A 23,219-nucleotide genomic window follows, 5' to 3' on the forward strand; every position below is an offset into this window, starting at 1 on the left:
GAGGTGCCTTCCTCATGTGGTTTCAGCACAAACAATCCTTTGGAAAGTGTTCTACACAACACCCTAGACAATATCTTTCAATTGGTGGAAACTGTGGTACTGTTGTATTGGATCGAGCTGCTTGCCTTGAGCGATGTGGAAAATCACGAGCCCAATGGGGTTCTCCGCACTCATAAACAGGGGCCCATTAGTTTGGCTTCTACTTTCCTTTGCTGCCATTGACCTGAGGGGCCTGGAGTCCTAGGTTGGTAGCCGCCTAGCAACATCAAAGAATTTTGTTCCCCTGGTTGAGCCTCTAGTGCTTGGCTTAGATATGCGGAACTTTCAAAGAGATTTTCCTTGGATGAATATGATGCATATTCCTCCTCCACATAGACTGGGTTTACCGAGTCTCTACACATATTTGAATTGTCGTAGTCAACAACCCTCACAGGAGCAGTCCCAGGAGCAGGAGGTTGAGCTCCAAGTACAGGTCATGTTTGCTCTTGTGACATCGGTGGCTTACGTTCAAAATTAGTATATTGTTGATACATTTGTGGAGCCGCTCCACCCCTTTGCTGCTCACGCTCCTGTCTCATTCTTGCAATGTGAGTACATTCCTGTGTGGTGTGGGTAAAGTTCCAAGCACAGGCCTGGCACCACTTCTTTGTGGGTTGGTTTTTGTGACTAGAGGAGAAAAGGTATTACATTCTTCGGTTTTATAGTTACCGCCACATGCTCCACAAAGATGAGGACCTGTAGGTAGTACACTCCTCATTCGCTGCTGCTGCTCCTGTGGCTGCATGGGTGGGCGATAGGTTTGTCCCAATCTCCTTAGTACTAGGTTAGCTATCTGGTCTGGATTTACTAGCGCAGTAGACCCTGAACTTTGGTCATCACCCCACTGATCCCTAGGTTGCACCTCAGGGCCAGAACCATCTTGGAATTTGAAGTTATCTATGAAATCCATAGCATCATGGCAACACTCATTGAAATTTGTATGCTTCTTTGCATAGAGATGTGTATGCAGTGTTGAATTTTTGAGTCCTTTAAAGAAGAGAGAAATTAATCGACTCTGGGTGGGCTTCTCATCTTCTGGGCAACGATTAATGTACTGCTTCATCCTATTTACACAGTCTCTAACACTCTCAGTCTCGCCTTGCTTGAAAGAGTAGATGTTTGCTACTGTGTCATGCTAAATCCCCATCAAGGAAAAAGCAGCAATGAATCTCTCTTCCAAAACTCGTAAAGAAGATTTGTCTGAAGCCTCTAGTGCACCTGAAACCAAGCAAGGGCCTTTGCCTCAAGAGTGAGCCCAAATCCTTCAATTTGCGTATGCTTGTCAGTCACTTGCTCAGCTCGAACTGTTTGCCTAAATGCTGCTACATGGTCATATGGATCTCCTGACCCTTCGTACTTCTTTACTAGTTTCTGAAGAGTTGATGGCCTTACTTGTCTTGAATACTCATCATAGGGCCTACGGCCTCTCACTCTCAGTGGGAACTGTTCCTCTCTTTGGTAAGATGGTCCACATGCATCCCAAATTGGTGTGGGTCCCCTATTACCTGCCTCACCAACCCCCTCCAAAGATCTTGTTACCCACATTTCAGGAGGTGCATTTATGGGAGGCCGAGTTGGCTCCCCTACCCTCCGATTGTCATTCTGAGAGAAACGTTGTTGTGGTGTGATCTGTGGTCGCACTTTTGGTGTAGGATAATATCTTGGTGCTAGAGTTGGGCTACTTGCAGTGGTCCACTTTGATGTTGAGGGTCCCTCCTTAGTGAACTCTTGTAGGGGAGGAGCAACAGTTTCTCCAAGAAAGGCTGTCTCTCCTGGTTTAGCTGTATTTGTTGAGAACACTTCCATGAATAATCGTTGTCCTCTCCAACCTGAGCTCACAAATTTCCTTCCAATCTAAGGTTCGGTATTCATTGGCCCATTTATAAACGATTCGGTTCTTGTATCCTGCAAGCTTCTCGACTACCACCACAAGTGCTAGAGGAACATCTAGCTCTGGCGATCTAGTTGTGGCATAATATCCTTCTAAAGAGTCCTTATAGACCTCTTGAAGTGGGTCATCCTGAAAGACCTTTGTCACTGGAATTTGTTGTACAAACTCCCATTGGTTCTCAGCTCCCTGATCCATTTTGCTCTTGCCTTTCGTGTCCCTTTCCAAATTTAGATCTACACAAAGTAAATCATCTATGGATGGCTTTGAGGACTGGGCATTGGATGGTCCAGGCATGTCTGGTCAATGAGCCAATCATCTCTAGACTCCCTTGCTCTGGAAGGCTTTGATAAGTCTAAGAACTCACTTTTAGACAGCTCCCCTAATTTGTCCACATTCTCTGGATGATAGGTGACTTCGTAGCGAACACCATCTCCATCCATGTACATGTTACCTTGGTCATTGACTAGAGGTGCTCTATCAAGCTCTGAGAAAAAGTCTGCGATCTTAACGAGATACCGTTGTTGTGGATCCCTAAAAATCTCAGCTCCTTCAGCATTCGTGTAGACATATTGAAGTCTCACATTGAGTGGTAACCCCATGGTGTCGCCTTCAAATGGATTAAAAGATCTTGTGGGTGTCCTATTTGGGGCTAAGGGATGACTATTTGACGGCCCTAGATTGTCCATAGACAATGAGCTAGTTGTCCTGGAAAGGGTATCAGATTGGGATTCGGAAAAGGTTTCAACAATATCTGCCAAATTTCTTACCGATTGGGTCCCACTTTCTTGCGTAGGTACTCTAGAAGGTACCCTAGACCCTATGGCAGGGTCTATATGACGTCCCGACCGCAAGTGCATAAGGTCAAATTTTAAGGTTTTTTCTTAATAATTTTTTTTTCAAAAAATCCCAAAAATTTTCAAGTTGGCTTATACTTTGCCAGAACCCATTTTGAACCCCCTCGAACACATTAGGCCAAAAAAATGGCGTATTTTTTCGGATCGAAAATCGTCTAAAATTTACCAGTTTTCCATACTGTCACTATGGAAAAATGGGTCCGGGACCGAAATTTAGACGATGGGTGTCGTCTAACTCCTCTCGAAAAGTTAGATAACCTCCCAAATTTTTGCGGCAAAAAATAAAAAATTTTCCAGACTCTTTTTTTTTGGCACCCCCTTATCCGGTGCGGTAGCAGTCTTTATGGTAGCGGTCTTTATGGTGCGGTGTGTGGGTCTCTCCGCGCGGTGTGCTGTTCACACACAACCGCCTTCTTTTTTTATTATTATTTATTTTTTTATTTTTTTATTTTTTTAAAAGTGCGTGTGCAGTGAACTAAATGCGTGTACAGCTGTGAGATTTGCAGCGAATTCAATACGTGTGCAGTGAACTAAATGCATGTGCAGCAAATTTGAAATGTTCAATCTTCATGTGTGTGTGCAGATTTCAGTTTCTCTACAGGTGCAGGTTTAACAGAGAACTAAAATGCAGGTTTAACAAAGAACTAAAATGCACAAAATTAATGATGCAGAAAACTAAACTAAGCTAAGAACAGAAAATAAAACGAACATGCAGAAAACTGAAACTGTAAAATTTTTCCTCAAAAACAGAATGATAGAAATGCAAAAACAGGCCTCTCTTTTTCGCACACAAATTAAAATTTGCAGGTTTAGCGCCTACCTCCAATCCTTCCCGTGTGTTGAATCCTTGTCCTGCCCTCAAGGGATAAGTGTAGCCAGCCAATCGCACTCAAATTGTAAGACAAATAAAGAGAATTTAACAGTAGATTAGTTTTAAATAAGTACCAAAATTAGTCCCAAAGCCTGCTCTCCTATCCAACAGTTTTGCAACCTATTGGAGCTTAATAAGGAGTGGTAGTGTGTGTACGGTGCTCAACTAATGTAGGCACTCGCTCCCCGGTAGCAGTGCCATTGTAGAACGGTTCTCTCTACCGTGCAATATACATTTAGAACCCACATTGGCCTAAAACGATTTACATTGCACTTTCGGCACAAAAATATGGAAAAATTATGTGCGTCTTTATGTTCCCATGGCTACAATCCCACTCTCTCGCATTAATTGCTTCCGGCCTCCTTCCATAATTTGTGTTCCCGTGAGTGTTCCCGTCCGTGGAACAACATACAAGACCTACTTGTGGATATGTTCCTCCAATCGATTCTTCTCAACTCAAACCTGAGAACACTCAGTCAAGAACCTCCTACCTAGCTCTCTTGGGACACTTGGGCTCAAAAAAATGATCTTCTTGAAATGATTTTACAAGCAATAAACCCATTCTGTGTTAGCACCCTATGCTCAATCCAAACCCATTGAATCAATGTAATTAAACCTGCATAATCAAGTACTCATTCAAACCTGAGACTTATTCAAACCCATTGAGTCAATGTAATTAAACCTGCATAATCAAGTACTCATCACCTTTGATCATCATACTCACAAACTCAAAATTTAGAATTCATAGAAGACCACAATTTTCTCAATCATGAACACCTCAAGTACGAGGTGTTCTAATCAACCTAATTGTACTCTATTGTTGATAGATTCAACAACAATTTTCCTCAATTGAAGTTACGTTTTCAAGGTTGAAGAGCTTGAATCAAGTGAGGCAAAGGAATCTTTCTGTAATGCATTCCCAGCAAGAACTTTTTAACCTACAGATGACATCAGCTCCAACCACCAAGGAACCAACGGAGTCAGCCCTCGAAGTGCTCAAACCCTCCAATTCATGAAGCCCTTCACCTATACAGTCTACCCTTCTCTGGCTTAAAGTCCCCCTTGGCCCAAGTTATTCAAATTCTCTTTCATTCTCTCTCACCTCTCCTGATACAAAGAATCCCTCTCCAATTCACCTCTGTTCAAGCTTGAAGATACCTTCCAAACTTCAATTCATCCTGTTCCTTTTCGTCAGCTTCTTTGATCATCCAAAATTCAAGCTCTCGCCTCACTTTGTTCAGATCCTCTTATGCTTCCTTTTGCTGTGTTCCATGCATTTCTCCCAATTAGCATCTAAACAAAACTACCTTCTCTAACTAACAATTCACTTGAGCACTTCCCCGACTGGTTGTATCTTCCCTCAATGCCAAGTGGACAAATATTTTAAGTATTGATACTAGATGTTCATGGTCACGAACCATCACTATGTATATAATTAATCATTGGGCATCCCTAACACCATCTCACACACATTGGTTCATCTGTAATCATCCCTTACATCATGAGCATCTTATAATCATCTAAGGCCATCCCCTCCTAGACTCATACATCCCCAGTAGACCTCTGTTTCTATGTGAACAGGTTTCCATGTAGGTGTAAGATGCATATGATCATGTATCATGTAGGTGTAAGATGCATATGACCATGTATCATCATTATGGACATCATCAACCATAGCTCATTCTCATCCATTTCATTATGGGTCCACACATACCATCCCATGTCCTTTCTATTGTCTCATTCCATGACCTGTCAAAACCACATCCACTCTCTACACTTTACCTTCTCCTCCTCTGGGCTTGTTCATATCCTAGATACATTCATCAGAAGAATTCCTCTCACATATAACCCAACCCCCAATGGTGAGACACTTTTAAGTGTTTCACACCATTCAACTCCAACTTCATCTGCCTTCAAAAAAACCTTCATTCAACTACAATAACAACAACATGACCACAATCCAACATCTCATCTAGCATCCACCTGGATCAAATGGGTAGAAGAACAATCTCCAACACCCTTCAACTGGATTGATCCACCCACCTAGATCAACAATCTATAGACAGTATCAGAGTCCTCCCCCTATCAAATGGTTGCATCATCCATGTATGCTTACTGTCTAGCCCCATCCCTACCTCACCATCCTTGTCAAATCTGAGCTCTTCATCCAGCTCAAAACGCTTCTCCCATCAAGATTTCATAGCTTATAGATCCTAAAGCCCATAGACTTCCTAGACATATATCTTCATCATACAATTGTACATCACATCCACCTGTCATTTGTCTTTATAAAGCACCATCGCAAACATCCTTATGAACAAGATGATCTCCCATCATAGGGTCACAAGCCTTCTTACAACACTCCTTTCCCTGTAAAACAAATTCAGCATAGAAACCATCATTATGCCCACTTCTCATATCATCCAAGCCTTGAATATCCTTCAAACAGTCTGCAAAGTGCAAATAGCATCTCCCCTTAGTCACCTTAGCACAAAACATCTTACTGGATATCCATACAAGCTATATCCAAGGTCTCAACATCACTTGGAGGAACATCCCCATCATCATTAGAGATCTATACATCCAGACCATCCTCAAGATCCCTATGCACAGACATCCCATCAAAAACATCTTCTTAAATAAGATGATTATCTACCAACACAGACCCATAAGTCTTTCCCCATTATTCTTCTCCATGTAAAGTAGCATCTACATAAACATCATTATATCCACTCTTCACAACATCCAAGTCATCATCCAAGCCTTGGGTCTTTTTCAAACTCTATGCATTATGCAAGTCACAGCCTTCTTCAATCACATCATCATAGTCATCTTGTTGGTTATCCTTCATAAGCCATCTCCAAGGGCTTAGCATAGACTGCAACAACATTCCCAGTAACCTCTTCAAAGTAGGCAACATTAATCTCATCTAGAAAGGTACCAACAAGGCAAGGAGAAACATTCTCCAGCTCATCTTGAACACATCCATTGAATTCCCTGTCTCCTCTAGTACACACTCAAGGTTCTCCTCCACAATGCCAAATGAGTCTTCCCGATCTGTATCAGCTTTCTTAGAAAGCATCTCAGCATTTTGCTCTACAGCTTCGTGAATATCATGGCACGGGTCTTTCACCTCCGCTTCCAACAAAATTTGATCCAAATCTATTTCATCATCTGATCCTACATCTGACGACCCTATTTCATCATCGGATCCATCTAAAGACCCTATTGCACAAGCATCTAGGCTTATCTTCCTTTCACTAACTAAAGCATCAGCCTGATCCTCCTCCTCATGTACTGTTGTGCCAACATAGTTACATAACTAAACTGATTCTCACTTTGCTCTTGATTCCAATAAACTCCAACCATCTCTAACACAACAAGATTCAGACTCCCAACTTCTAAACCTCCTGGTGTAATCCTTCTTGTCCTCTAAATGATTCCACAACCTTGGGAGTTTCCACACAAATTCCTCTCTGCACATGCATATCCATGGGCAAGAAAGCCTCCACAAGTCTGCTTACTTCCATGTATTTCCTAGCCATCTCCTGCTTCCTCAACTTCTTTCTCCATTGCTCATCTGCCATCTTTATAGTCTCAGCAAATGTGTGTGGTCTTTCAGATTCACTTTTTCCTTGATACTCCCATGTAGCATACTAATAAACCTACCTTTTTTTAGAAAGTAAAGAGGAACCTGATTTTCTCCCAAGGTTTTTAAAATCTTCCTCCAGATAGCTTCAAACCTACCCACAAAGGTCGGCACATACTCATCCTCTCCCTGGTTCAGCGCCCAGTTCAACTCTCTCCATAATTCCTTAGGACTATCTATTCTACCATATCTCCATTTCAGGGCTTCCTTCAATCTTTCCAATCTTCCTCTTTTAGCATCTATGGCTTCATCCTCAAACCACTCCCTAGCTGCGCCTTCCAGTAACAAATCCACCATCCTTAGCTTATAGGCATCCTCATCCTTGTTATTTCTGAAAGCTACTAGCTCAACTCTCCTTAGAAACTGAGAGGCAGCTTCTCCCTTCTCTCCTCTGAACACTTCATATCCCATACTTGCTATGGTCCTAGGTTTATCACCAAGTGGATTCCAACTTGCAGATCAAAGCCCCTAGCAAGAACTCTCCAATCCTCAGTGGGGGCACCAAAACATGTGAGTGGCCTCTATAACACCACCATACACCACACAATAAGAAAATGTGCAAGGATCAGAATTGCGGGGCTCCCAAGTCCTCAAATCCTGGGCACCTAAACAACTAAAGTTATACCCTCTTAGTCCTTGGTGAATTTAAAAAAAAGTTAAAACCAACTGTTTTTATCTGTTAGTGGAGGTTGAGCCAACCTATGGCACCTCGCTAATCCCTTAAACATACAGATTCTCACTCTCCTTTGATTATCAGAAGTATACCATCCTAGTAATCCTTTCCCTGATCATCATTGATACTATACCACCCCCTACTCAGATCTAATCAATATATTGCTGGGATGGTTGATCCACTCAAGTGTACCTCACTTGTATCCTAGGAGTTGTAGTTCCTCTACCCCTTTAAATCTCAGAACAACCCACTCCAATTGTTTTCTCTGATCTTGTACACATTCCCATATTCAAGTGCAAATATGTGATGTTTCCTAGTCATCTTGACATCACCTGAGAATATCCAATCACAAACCTCCTACGTAGCTCTGTCAGATGGAAACGTGGGACACTTGGGCTCAAAAAATCCTTCTTCATAGATGATCTTTCTCAAATGTGTACAAGCAATAAAAACACATTCCATGTTAGTAGCCAATTCTCAATCCTTAAGACTCATTCAAACCCAATGAATCAATGTAATAAAACCTGCATCATTAAGTTCTCATCTCCTGTGATCATCATACTCACAAACTCAAAATTTAGAATTTATACAAGACCACAACCTACTCAAACATAACACTTCAAGTACTAGCCTAAGGTGTTCTAAAAAACCAAATTGTACTTTGTTATTGACAGATTCAACAATCATTTTCCCTCAATTGAACCCTTAGAAGCAAGACAAAAAGGATGAAAAAAATTATGCTTTCAAGGCTGAATAGCTTGAATCAAGCAAGGCAGAGGAATATTTTTATAATGCATTCCCATCAAGAACTTTTCAACCTACAGATGAAATCAGCTCCAACCACTTGGGAGCCAAGTTCCAACAGAGTCAAAGCCCTATAAGTGCTGAGACCCTCCAATTCATGAAGTCCTTCACCTATAAGAGTCTACCCTGCTCTCGCTTATAGTCCCCCTTGGCCCAAATTATTCAGATTCTCTTTCAGCCTCTGTCACCTCTCCAGATACAAAGAAACCCTGTTTAATTTACCTCGTTTCAAACTTGAAGATACCTTTGAAACTTCAATTCAACTTGTTCCTCGTCGTCAGCTTCTTTGATCATCTAGTATTTAATCTCTCCCTCACTGTGTTCAACTCCTCGTTGTTTTCCTCTTCTACTTCCTTTTGTTGTGCTCCATGCATTTCCCCTAATTAGCATCTAAACAAAACTACCTTCTCTAACTAACAATTCACTTGAGCACTTCCCTGACTGGTGACATCTTTCCTCAATGCTAAGAGGATAACTATTTAAAGTATGGATATTAAATGTTTATGGTCATGCACCATCACTATGTATATGATTAATCATTGGGCATCCCTAACACCATCCCACATAGTTCATTCATCCCAGCATCCTTACATCATGAGCATCCTATAATCATCTAAGGCCATCCCCTGTTAGACTTATACGTCCGTTAGTAGACATCTCCTACTATGTGAACATGTAGTTTCCATGTGGGTGTAGATGCATATGACCATGTATCATCATTCTCATCCATTTTATCATGGGTCCGCACATACCATCCCATCTCCTTTCCATGTCCTCATTCCATGACCTGTTTAAACCACATCCATTCTCTACAGTTTACCTTCTCCTCCTCTGGGCTTGGTCATGTCCTATCTACATTCATTACAAAAATTCCTCTCACAACATGAACAATGGGGCATACATGAATCTTGGATATATATGAATGGTGTGAGCGTGTCCTAGTGGGTCATTTTCAAGCGAGAAAATTAACACCATTCAATTTACATAGTTCTCTAGGAAACTATAAGTTTACTAACTTACCTCAAGAAAACAAATTGATATTTTCTCTTTAAATACTTTAATATTATCTATTGAGTTCATATTGTATGAACCCTATTAAAGGAACTTGGGAGATAAACATTTCATGTCTTTGGAAAGGGAAAGGCATCTGAAATGGTAGCTACATTTAATCTCTTCTAATCAACATGGACTTTGATCTAAGATTCTTCTTAGGCAAAATTATAATTGGTGAAATCCAGGTTGTGTTTTCTATGGGCTAAATGAACCCAATATTTAGTAGTTTGTCTATTTATTCAACTGCATTCTTACCAACAGTAAGACTTTCAATCATTTGTTTGGGAATATCATAAGATTTTTACCTTGCTCACTATTACAGGGCGAGCCTATTTGTGACGTCTTTTTTGACTATAACGAACATAAAAAAAAACCCCAAAAGCATCAAATTCACGTCGATAAAAGCCTCGGCATTGTTTTGTCAAAATAAGCATCGAAACAAGCATTGCAGTAAGTGTCAAAATTAATGTTTGCTTATGACGATGTTTTTGACACTTTTTTTACTAAAATACCGACGACTATTTCGATTGTTATTTCGACGATTACTTTGACGGATGAAAGTTTTATTTTATTTTTGGCATGATGGTACATCCAGGTACAAATCCTACAACATAATGCACCACTGTGCTAGCATTGAAGAGTACTTACAACAACTGTACTCAAATTTCATAGAACATGGATTTTTATTACTTAGAAGAGGTTACATAGCGTCTTTGATGTTTATTACTTCGAAGAGGTTACATAGCGTCTTTTATTTATGATTATAATATATGCTCAAACACATGGAGCCAACAAATATATGATTATAATATATGCTGGAGCGAACAAAAAAGTACTTAAAAGCATTGCTCTTGTACATAGTTCCTTGTGAGCAAGGCTGAACCTAATCATCGGTGGACTGAGGGTTTGGCATTGGTCCCTGCAAAAAATATCCGTAACATAAAAACTCAGAAATGGAAAGTGATGCAAAACATTAGCATGGGTACAGAGTGTAGAGTCTTACCATATTGAACACATCTATCCAGTTGTTGGCGTTGATGGCCTCTCTCTCAAGTTGCTCGAGGAGGGCATACGTGCCATGTTTTAAGTATACCTTTCCTCCATATCATTTGTTGTACGACCGACCACTCTTTTATGGAAGCATGAAAACCAGCCATAAATACTTATGTACATGAAATGTACATTATGCCAACAAAAGAGAGTGAGTGTACTATTTATACTTACAAAGTATGTGTGGAAAGCCTCCCAACCACTACTGCCAAGATGGGAGCCCCCTACACTCTCTACGACCCCTGTGGGGATTTGTGTTGTGCTTCCTACATTCCTCATCCAAAATCCCTTGTATAAAATACTAGGGTCTTCTCTCCCTATCTTTACCCTGCATGTAATCTCACTACACCAATGCTTTAATACATTCACCATGTGATATTTAATCCATCTAAGATGGATCTCTTCACTACTTGGTGTTGGTATAAACTCACTCTTGATTTAATTTACGATGTGGTTCTTTTCTTAATCGACTTTATGCCATGTATTCATAAATCATGGGTGAAGTCTATATGGCATAACTCATGAATTCCAATATTCATCTCATTTTTGACATCATTGAGGACCACATTTTCCTCAACCACTTGGTATTGGAATGATGCAGATTGGGAGTAGAGGGGTTTGTGTTGAAGCATTGGAATGAGTGTGAGCATGATGTCCCCTAACAACAACTAGTAATGGGTGGGTGCTCATGCACAGGGCTAGAAGCATCTATGAAGCCACCATGTCAACAATCTGATAAGCAATCTTGTCTTCTATGACTCGAATCAGTCGAGTGAGCCCTGGGTAGGGTTTGTGTGACTTGCCGTGGAGTTTCCACCGTCCGTCGACGTGACTTGTGTGATTGTGGGCTGTGATGGTTGTGTAGAAGTGTCAGGCCTTCCTCCAAAGTAGGCTTGAGCCATAGCCCTTTTCTCAAGGCTCATTTAGGAGCTATAATTGTAAAACCAACTGGGGGATATTGCTTGTGGAGTAGGCATGGTGGAGATATTGGGGAAGTATGCAGGTGTGTTGTTTGGTGTGCGATCCATGGTCTACACACACACAATTAAAGGTGGTTATGTGCATGACTATGCAAAGGCACTAGTGTTTAAGATTTCAGGTTTGCATGACATAAGAATTGGGCATCATCATGCCCGTGCTTACACCATGACTCTAATAAGGACATGAGCATGGTCTTGAAGGATCTACCTACCCAAAGCCCACATGCAGGGGCAACATCAAAAGCGAAAAGATGCATAAAAGAAAACACCAAGACCACAAAGTTAGGGAACTTATCGGAGAGATTATAAGCTAATTAAGGTCTCAAGGGAGGGAATGAGTGGGAGAGACCAAACGAGAGCTTGAGCCTCAAGATAAAATGAGTGAAAACCTTACAAACACAAACAAGACATATTAGCAAAATAGTGAAATCACACACACACACACCCCACACCACACACACACCACACACACACACACACACAATCAAAATCAAGGACAAAGGAATCAAAAGCAAGGTTAAAGGAGAAGGGCTATTTGTTAACTAGAGTCTCAAGGGAGGGCTTGCAGCATGAGAGACCAAGGAGAACTTGTGATCTTGCAAAACAAACAAGACACAACATGTTAGCAATTTTGAAAAACTACACACACACACACACACACACGCACACACAAACCATAGACACATACACAAAATCAGAAGCAACAGTTGAGGGAAGGGCTTATATTCATTCCCAAAGGGACGGGGGGAGGTGCAGAGGAGAGAAAACCTTGAAAATAAGCCATTTCTGTCAAACTTGCAAAAATGCGAAAACCTGATAAAGTGACTTGGCATTGTTCTGTTAAAAGTCCCTAGAGTCAAAATAAGTGTTAAAACATGGACCGAAAAAACCGTTCGAAAAAACCGTCGAAAATACTTTTCTTATTTTTCGATGTTTATTTTGACTCTCGCTATCTGTCACTTCAACATGAAAATTCTCATTCAAAATTTAAGCTTTTTGTTGTTCAATATCTTTCCATTGAGGCTAGTATGGCAATGGGATGGCTTGTTCAAGAATCTCCTCTATACATAACATAATTTCTTAGTATAGTAGACCCATATATGCCACGACTGTGAACACAAGGAGAGGATTATTAACTCATTGGGGAAGAGCCTCAAGGGTAAGGCCTTTAAAGAACAATGGATATGGTATTACGAGAGAAGACGAATAAATTTTTCATCTTGAACTCACGTACTATGGAACAATGGATTAAGGGGTATAACCTAGCAAAGAGAGAAAGAGACTGAGATCGTTTGAATTTTAGAAAGAGTCAAGCAACCCTAGCATTTCCATACCCAGATTCACTTGCTCAACTTCTAGATTTTCCTTCTAGAAAATGGCTTCAGCAAACCACACTACAAGACAAACACAGTGGTGGTGAGATTATAAGTGACGAGGAGGAGGAGCTTGCATATGGTTGTGATTACCATGGAAGTGAGTTTAAATATTTTCATAAGAAATCGTAAGACATAGTCTTGTATAAGTTTTTTGTTTTTCATACAATTGCATGATCTTATTTTGCTTGCAATATCGCAAATTTGGTGCACTGTCTCATAACCCGGGCATCACTTTTGAGCGGAGAAAATAGATAAGAAGAGAACAATATTTACCTACATTTTCAATGCCAATTTCATGCAAGACTATCGTCCAAGTGTATTGACGTGCTCGGTTACTATGGAACAATACAGGATGTTGTTATGAACGTTGGGTTCAGAAAGTTTTCTATGTTCATTTTTTTTGTGAAATGGTTCAAGGTGCTAACTCAAAGGATCACAAGAAACCATGCATAGAGGTGAGAGAGAATTTGTTCAAGTAGACTCCGCAAAGATATGGATACAAGAAAGGGACACATTTGTGCTACCAAAGCATTATGATCAGGTTGTCTTCAAGGTAGACCCAAGAGATCATATGTGGTTGTTTGTAATCTAAATTGATCCACGTAGTAAATAAATATTTGAAGATATGGAAATATCAGATGAAGTAGAGGTTAAGGAACCCACTCAAACAAGCATGAGAAGTAGATACTGTTCTGGTTGAACAACTAGAAGATGGATCAAATGAAGGTATAGTAATCAAACAAAAAGAACTTGAACTAGAAGCAAACACAATGGATAATTCATAATTTGAAGAAGAAATAGAAGAACAACTTTCAACACAACAACCTCCAATGACATAAATAGATGAACTACCTTCTACTCCTACAACAAACTAGGCTTCACCCATTGACGAAGATGCACTTGGAGAGGTCTTTATAGAAATATATATATTTGGAGCCATGGATCAGCTAGCTGATAATGAGGGGGATGAGAGAGTCCATGATGAGATATAACATCTTATTTATTTTTTATTTGACAAGAAGTATACATTTTTGCTACAGTTTTCTTGTTTGGGACCATTAATGCAAGCATTTGTAGACACTTGTCATAATTTCTTGTAAATATTGCTACATATACCCTGGTATTTGGGATGATTAGTGCAAGCTTTGGTAATTTCTTATAAATATTGCTTCATATTTTTCTATTTGTTTGAAAAGTAACTAAAAACTAGGTTGATAAGGACTATGATAACTAAAAACACTTAAGTTATATTTAAAATCACATCATATAAATTTAAAAAAATTATGTTTTCGATGCCAGTGTCACAGGTTTCTTGTTTGGGACCATTAATGTAAGCTTTGGAAAACTATTGTGATAATCCTATAAATATTTATACATATATTCTTGTATTTCGGATCATTAGTGCAAGCTTTGGCAGACAAATATTGTCATATAAAATTTCTTATACATATTGCTACATATCTTTGTATTTGTTTGATGAAAAGTAACTAAAAACTAGGTTGATTAAGGACTATGAAAACTAAAAACACAAACTTTTTTAAAAAGTCACACCAAACAAAGAACCAAAAGAAAACGCTTTCGATGATTTTTTCAATGCCATTATTGAAGTTATTCTAGATATGCATTTCAACATTTTTTCCAAATGAAATATAGACCGGATTTTTCCAAATGAAATATAGACCGGATTTTTGATGTTTGTTTTGATGACGCGAGTACAGTCGAAGGCTAAAGATCTTGTAGTAGTGGCTTGTTCTTGTAAGGTTCACTCAATATTTTTTTTCTCCACACCATAAGCACATAAAATGTAGTTTTCACGTATTCCTTACCTTCAAACTAGTCTAAAATCTTGCCATGAATGTGACTGACATAAGTCATTTCAGACTTTGAAAAATGAAGATGCTTTAGACTATGTTTGGAGCATCCATTACCATAAAAAATGATGTTCTAAAAACCATATTAAGAGTCACATTCCTCATTTTACAAGACTTGGCATGATATTTTTGCCATTTTTCACCATACTTAGTGTAGTTTTTCCTCCTCAACTCATTAATATGAACGTGTTTAGCAAATTTTCTCTTGGATTTCCATCATCACTAGAAGGCTTATAAAGCACTACCAAATATGAAATTTGACTTCCCACCACTATCATAGACTATAGGAAACTTGGGTTTGGTTGGAATGGAGCTTGCATTTCTTGTAGATTTCCCATAGGTATTAGATGGAAAATCAGTGTGGTAACTACCTCTATTTAACCATTTATGTGTATAAGTCTCCTCATATATTTTTACTTGGGTTTGGTAGGAATGGAGCTTGCATTTCTGTAGATTTCCCATAGGTATTAGATGGAAAATCAGTGTGGTAACTACCTCTATTTAACCATTTATGTGTATACGTCTCCTCATATATTTTTACCAACAACATGGCCCATTTGAGAGTAGTTGGCCTTCGTACTTTAACATCATCCCCAATGGTCAATCTTATCTCTCTGATGTACTTTACAATCTTGAAATTCCACTAAGCCTATCTACATGTAACATGAGTTTCAAAAATTTGCGGATGTAATCCTTGACACTACTTTTACTTTGTGCCAAATCATCCCAATAACACACAAACTTGTCCTTATGAAATTGAGAGATTAAACCTTATCTCATTTCCTCTTTGAAAGCATTCGAAGTTGTAATGTCATAACCTTGAGATTGTAGGTTCCTCCACCAGGCATGTACATATCCTTCCAAATAAAAAGTAATGAAGTAAAGATTTTCTTCCTCACTTTCTTGGATTCATTGTTGCCAAAGTAGAAGTCCAATTTATTCACCTAGTCTTTAAAATCTTCATTTGAGGTGGTACCTTCTTTTAACTTTAAGCAAAAAAAACTTTGTCCTTTACTTCGTTGAAATCATCCCTCCTATCATGTGCATTGTCCTATCATTAAGTACACCATCCCCATGCAACCTTCTGAAATATCCTTTGTGGTTCTAATTCGCATCACAATGAGAAGAATTAAAAGCATTGTCCTATCATCATGTACACCATCCACCTCCTACATGCCATGTAAGCCAAATTAGCTTTTATATCCTGAGCTTAGTGGTGGTAGGTATACCTCCCACATATCTATGCCACCTTGTGTCCATCTTAACATGGGGAGACTCCACATAAGCATCGTACCACCTTAACTATCCATGTGAACATGGTCAACCTGATTGAGTTGTTAAGTCATCATCCTAGTCATTAATAATGCCACATCAGTTCTGCCACCTAATTTGCATGCCACTTCCCATATATTGACATATATTGACATAACATGCCACTCACGTGATTGTTGGCGAGTCTTTCTCCTCTAGCTGCCACATATCTACTTAATCCCATATGATGTTATACCATGCCCTTCACCCTAGAATATAGGGTGAAACACTCCAAGGCCTCCCCCATCCCCTGAACATGGGATCGAGGAAGGGGGGTCTTCCAGCTACCACATATTTGCTTAATCCCAACCTTATGATTGGAAACACGGGATTGGGGAAGGGGGTCCCTAGCATCTGCACATCCTATGCCTGTGATATGGTATTATAGCTTGTCTTCATGTGTAACTACTCCCACCTTGGGGGTGGACAAGCCATAAATTGTGATCCTGCTTAGGTTGTTGCCGTTGAGTTGAGGGCATCGTGTTGAAGCTAGAGCGCTAAGGTGGGCCTATCGTCTGGGCGAACACTAGTTAAGATATTAGTTTTTGTCGGCCTCTCTCATGGTCTAATCTACATGGAGCTAGTATCGAATGAAGGGGGTGTTCAGGAGGTTTTCTCCTCCATCTCCCACATGTCTGCTTAATCCCATATGATGTTGTATCACGTCCTTCACCCTAGTATATAGGGTAGAACACTCTAAGGCCTCCGTTATCCCCAGACCTTATGGGGTTGGAAACACGGGATCGAGGAAATGGGGGCCTCCCGATCGTTAATGGCATTCTTCCTCGCGTGTGGCTAGCATCCACATCTTGCGCTTCTAATAGTGATATCATATCATGCATGCATGCATGTACACATGAATATGCTACATCTCTATCACCCTACCAACGTGGCATTACCATGCCACATCATTATCCATCCCACCCATGGCTCCTTTAATCAAATTTTTAATTTATAGTTATTTAACATAAAAACATTTTTTAAAATAAAATAAGTTTTCAATCAACTCCAAAGAAAATTAGGTATAATATTCTATATTTAAAATAAGAAAAAATATTTTTTAATATTTTTAAAAAATATATTAAAAATAGGACTCTATATATTATCAAGAGTATATAAAATTAATATATATTATTTATTATAATTATGAAAATAACTATCTATTAACTAATATAATATATTAAAATTAAAAATATATATACATATTAGATATAGAAACTATATGAGAATGACCATTGTAAATATTAGTTATTCAAATTTAATAATATGTATAAGGATAAAAGAATATATATTCATATAAACTAAAAAATATGTTTAAGGATAAAAGAATATATATTCATATAAATTTAAAAAATATGTATAATTATATTCATATAAATAATAAATATTAAAAATTAGCAATCTAGAATCTTCCATCTCGCTCCACTCTCCACTATTTATTGGCACATAATTTGAAGCTCATTGGCACAAAATTCTAAGCTCATTTGAGTAGACTTGTGGATGACCTCTCTTTAATTCTCTTAGCTCTCAACATTATTTTTATCTTAATCCTTATTCGAGCTCTTCTAATCTCTTCTAATCCTCTTAGATCTTCTAATCTCTTCTTAATCTCATCTTAGGTGTTCTAATACTCTTCATTGTTCTAATCCTCTTCTTAGTTTTTCTAATCATTGTCTTAGCTCTTAGAATGGGTTAAAGGCATCAGAGCCAAAAAGGTGATAGGTCTAGAAACCACCCCACCCATCTTATTTACAAGGAGGAAATAAAAATGATAGCTCGTTGGTAGAACAAATGGTGAAGGGCACAACAATGAGCAATAGCAACTATCATTAGTTAGGCAAACCCTCCTCCTTCTCTCATTTAGCTTTCAAACTTTGTCTTCTTGCCTTTTCTAAACTTTGGAGTATTCTATACCACTTTTGAATTTATATTTACCTCTAATGATTTGTAGAGTGTCTTGCAGTATTATTGTTTCAATAATATATATATATATATATATTCGTTATTTTTAATCTTTGTATTGGTTTCTTTATGATGTTGAATTTATATTTTCCTCTAATGGTTTGTAGAGTGACTTGTAATATTATTATTTCTATATTAGGTCTATATTCCTTATTTTTAATATTTGTATTGGTTTCTTTATGATGTTGAATAAGATATTATATAACATGTAGTTTTTATTCAGTACAAGCATATTAGTGATTGATACAAGCTGAGAAGGCTGCTTGTACATCCTATGATCTGTTAACAAAATTATATGCTTCAATTGTGATTGGATGCAAGAACCGATTAAGAATTCGTATTGTCTTGGGAAAACCGATAAAAATATTTGTAGTCTTTGAAAACGGACTAAAGACTGTTGTAGTCTTTGAAAACCGATTGAAATTGGGAGGAGGAGGTTTTGCAGTGGTGCACATGGTTCACAGAAAGGTTTTCTTCTGACAGGGAGGCGTCCTGCGAACTTTGAAGCTTTGGAGCGTGGAGGGCAATGATGCCCATGGGCCATTGCCCCTCGAGTTATAATTTTCGATTCCCAAGATGTGTGGCAGGGTACCGAGCTAGGTTGCGTAGACAAGGGGTTTTGAGTGTCGAGTCGCAAGGTGTGTAGTGTGTGCGCCAAGGCTAGGTTGCTTCTACGCGCCGCTTCTGGTAATTGCCGACAAAAAGAAGACAATGGAACTTGCACGCTTGATTTCTCCACAGGTACTGTCCATCTGCAAATTGGAAAGCCACACGTGCAAGCATAGTTTGTGTCCACTGTAAAGGCTACAGTCTCCAACATCCAAGTTCCAACCAGCTAAGCTAGAGTTCGACAGAAGCACGTGCAAGCCTAGTTCCGCGTGAATCCATAGGCTAGCAAAGCAGCTGATCAATCCTCTCACAGTCCTCGCCTGCAAAGCTTCCTAGAGTTATTATGATAGTTCTTTTTGGAAGGAGGTTGAAATTTGCAGGAAATGAATATTTACACTCAGTTTGTGTATACAACTCACACATACCATGCCCCCCCCCCCCCCCCCCCAAAAAAAATTTGAACAAGAGTAACAAGAGTGCATATCTATAGTAATCAGCAATGTGAGTAAGAGTGCCCCCAATTTGAACAGGAGTGCATATCCATAGTAATCAGCAAGGTTAATAAAACTGCACATCAAACAAAGTGAATAAGAGAGCACATCTACCATAATCATCTGACCCAGGACCTCTGAGATAACACTCGTCCTTCTCTACCAGAACCTCTGACTGCACATCAAGCAAGGTGAATAAGAGAGCACATCTACAATAATCATTTAACCCAGGACCTCTGAGATAACACTCGTCCTCCTCTACCAACCTTAATCAACGAGAACCCAGGACCTGTCACCTGTGAAATACCACTCGTCCTGTTCTACCAACTGAGCTCCTGCACTAGAAGTCAGCTAAGGTAATTGGAAGCTTAATTTATAATAGTTGGCTGTCTTTTTAATGCTGTGTTGAGGATGCAGGCGTCCCGGCCGACGACAATGATCTACTCTTTAATGTTGTATTGACGATGCAGGCGCTGTGGTATATTCCGACAATGAGCCAGAATACGGCAGCGACGAATTCTAGCACACTGGAGGTGAATGCATTGGATGCTTTGGCCAATGTCAACTCGATTTTCACAGGCGTGGTGTTCGTAGGGCTGAGTTTGAATGATCAGGCAAGCTTAGTTCAAGAGTCTGTGGGGATTAAAGAAGCGTGTGCTGCATCGGCTGGTGCGTCCAAAGCGCTTGTGGTGTGTGAGGTGCTGGCATTCGCGTTCTACTTGCTGTCCAGCCTCGTAGCGCAAGGGCTCAAGCTGCATCTCACCATGAAGTCATGTGCAGAGAAGGCTGTCCCTACTGAGCTTGTTCCCATCAACGAGAAAATCATGCGCTTTGGGATGCTGCTCACTGCCATCAGCACACTAGTGGCCACCGTCTTCCTCACCCTCTCTATCGTGTCTCTCATTGAACTGAAGCTTGGTGTGATCACCTGCACGAGTAGCCAGTGGTCCAAAGCGGCCGCCATTCCCCTTATCGTTTGTATCTTTGTTGGGATCTTCACTTTCGTCGCCATTGTTATACACGCCTTTCTTTCTTAACCACTCGTCTCTGCAAAAATAGCGAGTACTGGCACCGAAGTTACATACCACCATGTCCCTCCTCCGATCTGGGAGTGGGTAGATTTGAATCAACACCTCTTCTCCTTTCTCTCCTAGAAAGGTGAGGGCGCGAGGCAACTTCCTTTGGCTTCTTTTCTCTATGTTTCTAATTAAGAACACTTCCTTTGATTTATGTATTACCCCCTCCAAGTAGCCTTTACCCTTCGAAAGAAAAGCTTAAGTTTGAGAAAAGGGTAAGGACCTACTTTTTGGCAATATATTGATTTTCATTTATGTATGTTAGAAGTTGCTTTTTCCTTTCAAAATCGAAAATGCTAGAAAAACACCATCCTTTAGTGTATTTTGCTTACTCGTGTAAATCGATAGAACTTATCGGTTTTTAGTTATAAAAACCGGTTAATAATGAGATTTTGAATACGGGAAACTAATCATAGATTCTAGTTTATGATACGGTCTTATGAATATGACTCCAATGTATCCCTGAAGGCAAACATGGCATTATTTAACCTCAAAAAGCTCCTACGTTGCTATTATATAATATTTGTTATCGACTGACCTACCTTAGTACCTTGGCATATCATCCTAGCAATGACCATTGGCCACTTGTCCCTTTCAACAATGCACATCCCAAAAACTTGCAAATAATGTACATACATGTCCTTGTGCCACCCAAGCGCAATGGGTACATGTGGTGATTTTTATGTTATAAATGATGCTTGAGTAAGTATACAAATTTTTAAAACAACCTTCTAGTTTGAGAAATTGAGACACGGCCTAAAGGGATGCATTAATTAAAGGATACATTCAAGGAGAAGTGATAATATACTGTTCATTTGTTTTGGATGGATATAAACCTAGGTCTCTCCAAATGTTATTATATTTGTGTGTGTGTGTGTGTGTGTGTGTGTGCATGCGTGCACACGCACGTGCTGAACTCTTATAGAACCTTAGTGTTGTCATAGCTATTTAGTAGGTAATTGTAGGAGTATATGAGCAATTGTTTGCAAGATAATAAATACATGTTTATAATAGTTGAAGGTCAAAAAACATGATATGGAATATCTTAATCCTTGTTTATAACTTAAATGTTTCTTCTCTCACTTGTTTCTTGATGCAAATGGTAAAACGAGAAGATAAATATATTATTAAGAGTGAAGATAATCAAATTCTTGTGGTGAGACTTTCATAAACTCTCCTAATAACCACATAAAGTTACCTAAACTTTATCCCTTGCCATGCTTTATGAGACTTTGGTAATAAACACATAACATTACGTTAACTTTCTCCCTTGCCATGATATATGAGTGTTTACCCTCTCTAGTAACCTCTGAAACATCGATGCATGTTGGCCACCACCATAACAACTTTCACCTCTTATCTCCATGCACATTGGGATTGCCACATTTCACTCTTATAAGCCCTATTTTATATCTTTGGTGTGTATTATCAATGATTGTCTATGAAAGGCATGCCATGGGATTAGTTAGTGAGAGTACATGCTTTATACTAGATGTTTGCACAAGCCTAGGTGACCTTGGGTACCCAAGAACCTATTTTTTAACTATGGCCAGCCATGTATGAACACTATGGTCTAGGTTTAAAGGCCAATATGTAACTCTCACATGTCATTCTCGTGTACGCTCATATGTGAATACATTGTGTGCTCTTGTTGTCTACTCTTTCACCTTCTTGCCTATTGCTTGCCTAGTGTAGGTTTGAGCCCTCATATGATCATCTATGTATGTGTGAGTGTGAGTGTGAGAGGTGAGATCGAGCGGTGAGTTTGATTGAGCTAAGAGTAATTTGCGGCGATGGCAACATAGAGGTCTAGCTCACATGTGCTTGTTCTCAATGCTATGAGTCTACAATGAGGATCATCCAAACACAAGCTTGTGTGCACAATCACGGGGGTGATACACATGTTCCCGTGACACTTGGTTTGAGCCTCCACCAATCAGCTGGCATATAAATTATATTTCATCGATCTTCTTTAAAACAATTTTCATGATATTTATGTTTGGAATGCTTAGAAAATCATTTCCTATGATTTTGTTATCACTTGATTTTTTGGTCATATTAGTATAGAAAATATATTTTTCTTACCTTGTGAGTGTTTTTTTGTACATTTTCGAAATATTTTTTGGGTTATTTTTTAACTCTTTAAGCCTAAAAAGTGAGTTTTATAAACCAAAACTTCAATCCCTTTCTTATACATAAGGTCCTCATATATGTAGTATGCAAGGCTATTATAGGGGGAAAAATACCTCTCAAACCCTCTTCTAAGCATGGAAAACCCAGTTTGTAGACACAAAGTGTAGCAGTTAGTTGTAAGACAAGTAGAAGGGACCAACCCCTACACACATAGCTTCATCTTCTCAGAACAACATCTCAAAAAAACATTCCATTGAAGGAAAAGGAGTATAGAGATAGAATCTTACGAAAGATAAGCAAGGTGAAGCACTACTACCGAGCACTTCATTAAACTAGGGAGAGTTTCCAATGGATGGTGAAGTAATGGGTATAGAGATCCCAATAGCTCTAAGGGAGGATTGATGTCACCCCATCTAGATCTTTTGAAATGCCTTCCAAAAGGTTGACATAAAGACTTTCAGTTCCTATATAAGGTTCATGACCCCAAGCTCAATAAAGAACACATTAGAATTCTTCTATGTTTGGC

At 39.2% G+C, this 23,219-nt stretch overlaps 1 protein-coding gene across 1 annotated transcript; it reads left to right on the plus strand.

Moving 5' to 3' along the window:
• The first annotated feature begins 19,523 nt into the window (after positions 1 to 19,523).
• On the plus strand, positions 19,524 to 20,815 carry LOC147608474 (uncharacterized). Its single transcript, XM_086789308.1, has 2 exons — positions 19,524 to 19,840; positions 19,955 to 20,815. The coding sequence occupies exon 2, from the start codon at positions 19,976 to 19,978 to the stop codon at positions 20,519 to 20,521; it is 546 nt and encodes a 181-aa protein (XP_086645434.1). The 5' UTR covers positions 19,524 to 19,840; positions 19,955 to 19,975; the 3' UTR covers positions 20,522 to 20,815.
• The last annotated feature ends 2,404 nt before the right edge of the window (positions 20,816 to 23,219 follow it).

The sequence above is a fragment of the Cibotium barometz genome, chromosome 53, assembly GCF_041138505.1.
Source record: "Cibotium barometz isolate CiBa-2024 chromosome 53, ASM4113850v1, whole genome shotgun sequence".
Classification (NCBI taxonomy): Eukaryota; Viridiplantae; Streptophyta; class Polypodiopsida; order Cyatheales; family Cibotiaceae; genus Cibotium; species Cibotium barometz.